The sequence below is a fragment of the Hypanus sabinus genome, unplaced genomic scaffold (genome assembly GCF_030144855.1).
Source record: "Hypanus sabinus isolate sHypSab1 unplaced genomic scaffold, sHypSab1.hap1 scaffold_47, whole genome shotgun sequence".
NCBI classification, from domain to species: domain Eukaryota; kingdom Metazoa; phylum Chordata; class Chondrichthyes; order Myliobatiformes; family Dasyatidae; genus Hypanus; species Hypanus sabinus.
In genome coordinates, this window is record NW_026781341.1 from 1,898,401 (window position 1) to 1,905,408 (window position 7,008).

Genomic DNA, 7,008 nt, shown 5'->3' on the forward strand with positions numbered 1-7,008 from the left:
TTTTACTTTGGCATTAGAGACACGTTGATAGTGAGTATATTACTTATGGGAGCCGCTTTCTGCGTTAAAACAGCTGCAGATTTTTCCTATACCCAAGATAAAACAAAAAGAGATATGGACATTGAACCGGTGCTTGCAGAAATGTTTAATGGCACCGTGATTACCCATAGGGCCATGAGTTAAGAATTTCGCCGGCGCTTGAGTGCCGATGAAATGCGCAGGCGTCAGGCTGAGGCCTCCCTGACTTTCACGCATGCGCACAGTACACAGAAGCCTTTGAAAATGTCGGTCGAAGGTAAGAGTGATTCTCCGTGTTTTTATCTTAAACACCGACTTCGGGATAATTCCTCTGAATTTCCGACACCGTGGCCAGCAATCCCGGGACAGTCCTGCTCTCTTCCCTCTCTCTCAGCCCCTCGATCCGTACACGGGCCCCGGGGAGCTTCCGGCCGCTGAGGGAATGGGAACCGATGGATCTCTCAGGCAGAGCTGAGCTCCTGCTATCTAAATGCAAGGATTAGGAACTCGGAGAAAGACAACAAAATCTTTTACATCAGCAGTTGAGAAAATCGGCATTAGGACTCTTTTCCATAGATGCTGCCTGGCCTGCTGAGCTCCTCCAGTATTTTGTGTGTGTTGGGTCCTCTACCTCCTCTTGCGCTGGACTTTTCTATCGGTGAGAACATGTTTTGTCCCATTCTCTCTGGGTACGTAATGACATCAAACACAACATCAAACCTGTTGGAAGATGATGTCCCGGGGCCTGTTGCTCCTTTTGCTGTGGTACCGTTTCCTGGATGGTAGCAGCAGGAACTTTGTGGTTCTGGTGAATTGGGCCTGTTTGACCCTGATATTCGTTGGGCCCTTTTTACACACCTGTCTGTGTAAATGTACTGAATCATGGAAAGTAGATTGTGCAATGTATAATTTCCTTGTTTATATTTAGAGACATTTTTTGGTGTATAAAATGATGAGGGGTATTGAGCGTGTGAGTGGCCAGAGGAGTGTTTTTTTCCCCCAGGGTTGAAGTGGTTAATGCCACGTTTCCACACTCCCATAGACCCTTTGTCCATCTCCTGAGTAAATAGAGTTTGAAAAATATTTAATGTCTCCCCCATCTGCTTTGTTCCACACGTGGATTGCCATTCCGGTCTTCCAGAGGACCAACTTTGTGCCTTGCAATCCTTTTGCTCTTAATCTATCACTAGAATCCCTGAGGATTATCCTTCACCTTTTCTGTGACAGCAACCTCATGCCATTTTTATCCATCCTGATTGATTTCTTACGTGTTCTCTTGCATTTCTTATACTCCATAAGAAACTGACTGCCTATCCCTGTTATGCAATTCCATTTTGTGCTTTACCAGGGTCTAAATATCTCTTGCAATCCAAGTTTCCCTACAGTTTCTATCTTTACCTTTTATTCTGACATACCCACTTTGTACTTTCAAAATTTCGCTTTGAAGGCCTCCCATTTACAAAACACACCTTTGCCAAAAGGCAGCCTGTCCCAATCCACAGTTGCCAGATCCTAGTGTTGATTCCAGGTGTTGATCCATCCCTGAACACATCCACCTTTCCTACGCTGCTCCTTGTATTGAAATATACAGGGCTCAGCATATTCACTGCACCATGCTCAACTTTTTCATTCCTGACTTTGCCTGAGGCCTGAACAACATCTGTCTCCACAACCTCTTCACTATCTGTTCTGTTATTCAGGGTCCCATTCCCCCTGCAACTTTAGTTTAATCGTCCTTACCCCCACCTCTCACCATGCAGATCTATAACCCCTTTGGCTTTCCTCTCACAGATCAATAAAAAGGAGGTGCATACAAGGTACAGGCAGATAGGAACAAATGGGGTACTTATGAAATACAGGAAATTCAAGTGAACACTCATGAAAGAAATAAAGGCATGAGGTTGCCCCAGCAGCCAAGGTGAAGGAGAATCCTCAGGGATTCTGCAGATATGTTACGAGCAAAAAGATTGCAAGGGAAAAAAATAATTCTCTGGAAGATCAGAATGGTAATCCATATGAAAGGATAGCATAAACTAGCATCCGTATTTGCTCAAGAGATGAACACAGAGTCTACAGAATTGAGGCAAAGCCGCATCAACTTCATGGACGCTGTACAGATTACAGAGGTGGAGGGGTTTGAGGCAAATTAGTGTGGATCAATCCCCAGGGCTTGACAAGTTGTTCACCTGGACCCTACAGAAGACAAGTGCAGAAATTATTGGGGCCTTAGCACCGATATTTAAATCATCCTTAGTGACAGGTGAGGTACTGGAGGATTGGAGGACAGACAATGTTGTTCCACTGTTCTAGAAAGGCTGTAAAAATAAACTAGGAAATTATACATTGGTGAGCTTGACATTAGTACTGGGAAAGTTATTGGAATCTGTGTGCAGGAACCAAGTATATACTGTAAGTATTTGGATAGGTGTGGACTGATAAAGGATAGACAGCATGGCTCTCGCCAATCTTATAGAGTCTCTCCAGGAAGTTATCAGGGAAGTGGATGAAGACAAGGCAGTGGATGTTGTCTACATGGACTTTAGCAAGGTACTTGACAAAGTCTCATATGGGAGGTTGGTCAAGAAGGTTCAGTCACTCAGCATTCAAGATGAGATAGTAAATTGGATGAGACATTGTCTTTGGGAGAAGACAGAGGGTGGTAGAAGATGGTTGCCTCTCTGACTGGAAGCCTGTGACTGGTGGTGTGCCACAGGGATCAGTGCTGGATCTGTTGTTGTTTGTCATCTATATCAGTAATCTGGATGATGGTGTGGTTAACTGGATCAGCAAATTTGTGGGTGACACCAAGACTGGTGGTGTAGTGGACAGTGAGGAAGACTATCATCGCTTTCAGTGCTACCTGGACCCGCTGGGAAAATGGTTTGAGAAATGGAAAATGGAATTTAATGCAGACCAGTGTGAGTTGTTACACTTTGGTTTTACCTACCAAGGGAGGTCTTTCACAGTGACTGGTCGGGCACGGAGGAGTGTTGTGGAAGAAAGGGACCTGGGAATACAAGTCCTTAATTCACTGAAAGTGGTATCACAGGTAGATAGGGATGGAAGGAATGATTTCAGCCCATTGCCCTTCATGAACCAAAGTACTGATAACAATAGATGGCTGTTATGTTGACTTCTAGAAGACATTGGTGAGGCCTAATTTTGAGAATTCTGTGCAGTTTTGGTCACCAACCTATAGGTAAGATGTAAAAGTGGTTCAGAGAGTTCAGAGAAAATTCACAAGGATTTTGCCAGGTCTGGAGGACTTGGGTTAGAAGGAAAGATTGAACAAATCATGACTTTATTCCTTGGAATGTAGAAGATTGAGGGGAGATTTGATTGTGATAGAGAGGCACAGATCGTGTTAATGCAAGCTGGCTTTTTCCATGAAGATTGGGTGGAACGACAACCAGAGGCCATGGGTTAAAGGTGAAAGGTGAAATGTTAGGGGAAACATGAGGGGAATCTTCTTCATACCGATGGTCATCCGGGTGTGGAATGAGCAGCCAGCACAAGTGGTGCATGAGAGCTCGATTTCAACATTTAAGCGGTTCGTGTAGGTACCTGGATGGTAGCGGTGTGGGAGTGAGCAGTTTAAATAGTTCAGCACAAACTAGATGGCCCAAAGGACCTGTTTCTGTGTTGAAATTTTCTATGATCGTGACAAGAACCTGGAATAATACAAAAATTCACTCTAACCCCTTTTGACAGTCGTGCGAACCAACCAGTCATTTCAGCAGGAATTTTTTATATGGCGTTAAAACTGTGGCACTTTAAGTTAATAATACATAAAAGAAGATCCCAGCTGCACGTCAAGGAAGACTACTTGCGTGAGAGTGTTTCAGTTACTGTGGAGCCAGGCACCCATGAAGCTCAGCAGGAACAGGGAATAATACCAATGGAGAGAGTCAGACTGAGCCAGGTCACAGATTGGAGACGGCAGGAATGCCCCATTCTTATAGAAACAGGAAGAGCGTCAGGGAATTGATGGTCATTCCAGATACCAGCAGTCTGCCCAGTCAGGAGATGATTTCTCTGTCCAACTTGGGTTTAACCTCACTGTAACAGTGTGATACCAGATCAAACCTTGGCAGCTCAAGTAATCTCATCTGAAATGTCCTACACCCATTGATGGATTTTGTAAATCTTTTTACAGGTTAAAACTGAGAACGAATTCGTCTCCAGGAAGCTCAAACATGGCACGCCAGATTTGTTGTCTCTCTTTGGATATTTAAGAAGTGGAGCCAGGGATCCAATTGACCACCCTTCCTGCTCAGACAGTGGGAATAGATTCACTCAGTTATCACAATTGAAGGTACATCAGCATGTTCACACTGGGCAAGGCCATTCACCTGTTCTGTGTGTGAGAAGGGGTTCAGACAGTCTTTCCACCTGTGGACACAGCAGTCAGTTCACACCACACTGGGCAGAGGCTGGTCATCTGCTGAATTTCTGGGAAAGGATTCACTCAGTCATCTGACCTAATGGCTCACCAGCGAGTTCACACTGGGGAGAAACCATTCACCTGTTCAGTCTGTGGGAAGGGATTCACTCAGTCATCCAACCTACGGAGACATCAGCGAGTTCATACTGGGGAGAGGCCGTTCACCTGCTCAGTCTGTGGGAAGGGATTCACTCAGTCATCCCAACTACAGAGTCATCAGCCAGTTCACACTGGGGAGAAGCCATTCACCTGCTCAGTCTGTGGGAAAGGATTCACTCAGTCATCTACCCTACTGGTACATCAGCGAGTTCACACTGGGGAGAAGCCGTTCACCTGCTCAGTCTGTGGGGAGGGATTCACTCAGTCATCCCAACTACAGAGTCATCAGCAAGTTCACACTGGGGAGAAGCCGTTCACCTGCTCGGACTGTGGGAAGAGATTCACTCGGTCATCCACCCTAATGGCTCACCAGCGAGTTCACACTGGGGAGAAGCCATTCACCTGCTCAGTCTGTGGGAAGAGATTCACTCAGTCATCCCACCTACAGAGACATCAGCGAGTTCACACTGGGGAGAGGCCGTTCACCTGCTCAGTCTGTGGGAAAGGATTCACTCTGTCATCTACCCTACTGGTACATCAGCGAGTTCACACTGGGGAGAGGCCGTTCACCTGCTCAGAATGTGGTAAGGGATTCACTCTGTCATCTACCCGACTGCTACATCAGCGAGTTCACAGTGGGGAGAAGCCATTCACCTGCTCAGTCTGTGGGAAAGGATTCACTCTGTCATCTACCCTACTGGTACATCAGCGAGTTCACACTGGCGAGAAGCCGTTCACCTGTTCAGTCTGTGGGAAGGGATTCACTCAGTCATCCCACCTACAGAGACACCAGCAAATTCACACTGGGGAGAAGCCATTCATCTGCTCAGAATGTGGGAAGGGATTCACTGAGTCATCCAACTTACAGAAACACCAGCGAGTTCACACTGGGGAGAAGCCGTTCGCCTGCTCGGACTGTGGGAAGAGATTCACTCGGTCATCCCACCTACAGAGGCACCAGCTTGTTCACACTGGGGAGAAGCCGTTCACCTGCTCGGACTGTGGGAAGAGATTTACTCGGTCATCTACCCTACTGCTACACCAGCGAGTTCACACTGGGGAGAAGCCGTACAGCTGCTCGGACTGTGGGAAGAGATTCTCTCGGTCATCCCAACTACAGAGTCACCAGCGAGTTCACACTGGGGAGAAGCCGTTCACCTGCTCAGAATGCGGGAAGGGATTCACTCAGTCATCCCACCTACAGAAACACCAGCGAGTTCACACTGGGGAGAAGCCATTCACCTGCTCAATCTGTGGGAAGGGATTCACTCGGTCATTCACTCTACAGAGACATCAGCGAGTTCACACTGGGGAGAAGCCGTTCAGCTGCTCGGACTGTGGGAAGAGATTCACTCGGTCATCCCAACTACAGAGTCACCAGCGAGTTCACACTGGGGAGAAGCCATTCACCTGCTCAGAATGTGGGAAGGGATTCACTCAGTCATCCCACCTACAGAAACACCAGCGAGTTCACACTGGGGAGAAGCCATTCACCTGCTCAATCTGTGGGAAGGGATTCACTCGGTCATTCACTCTACAGAGACATCAGCGAGTTCACACTGGGGAGAAGCCGTTCAGCTGCTCGGACTGTGGGAAGAGATTCACTCGGTCATCCCAACTACAGAGTCACCAGCGAGTTCACACTGGGGAGAAGCCATTCACCTGCTCAGAATGTGGGAAGGGATTCACTCAGTCATCCCACCTACAGAAACACCAGTGAGTTCACACTGAGGAGAAGCCATTCACCTGCTCAATCTGTGGGAAGGGATTCGCTCGGTCATTCACCCTACAGAGACATCAGCAAGTTCACACTAGAGAGAGGCCATTCACCTGCTGAGAATGTGGGAAAGGATTCACTCAGTCATTCCACCTACTGGCACACTTGTCAGCTCACAGTGGCGAGTGGCCATTGTTATGCTTGTTTACATTGCGTGCTGCTTGTTTAGTTTTAACCGAGGACACAGACACTCAGAGTCAGATGGAGACGAAGGAGGAAAAATGGAGGAATCGAAACCAGGGAACTAGTGCCCAAGGGTGACTGTTTGGAACTTTCCTTTGCCCACAAGGGTGGGCTAATTATCGATTCACCATACATCGTAAGTGTGGTTGTCACCTCATTTGATCCATAGCAGTGGATCTGATGTGGGGTATCCTGCGGAGACCACTTATGTGTTAACCATTGCCTGGCTGTGGTGTGGCAGTTCAGTTTAAGATGATACCCCTTATGGCAAGTCACTTCGGGTGATAATTAGTATGTGGATTTGGAAGGATGACAGATAAAATCTACAGCAACTGTTGTCTCGTTTTACCACCACGGAACCTGTGGAATACGACATAATTGCCTTCTCTCAACATTTACCCTGGATTACAATTATCTCTCGCATCACCTATTCTGTAGTTGAACTGAACTTTCATACTCTACCATCTCAAGACTCCAAGCCTTGTTT

General features: G+C 46.9%; 1 protein-coding gene across 1 annotated transcript; it reads left to right on the plus strand.

Moving 5' to 3' along the window:
- Positions 1 to 248: 248 nt before the first annotated feature.
- Positions 249 to 6,751, plus strand: LOC132389064 (zinc finger protein 420-like). Its single transcript, XM_059961477.1, has 2 exons — positions 249 to 295; positions 4,175 to 6,751. The coding sequence occupies exon 2, from the start codon at positions 4,503 to 4,505 to the stop codon at positions 6,279 to 6,281; it is 1,779 nt and encodes a 592-aa protein (XP_059817460.1). The 5' UTR covers positions 249 to 295; positions 4,175 to 4,502; the 3' UTR covers positions 6,282 to 6,751.
- The last annotated feature ends 257 nt before the right edge of the window (positions 6,752 to 7,008 follow it).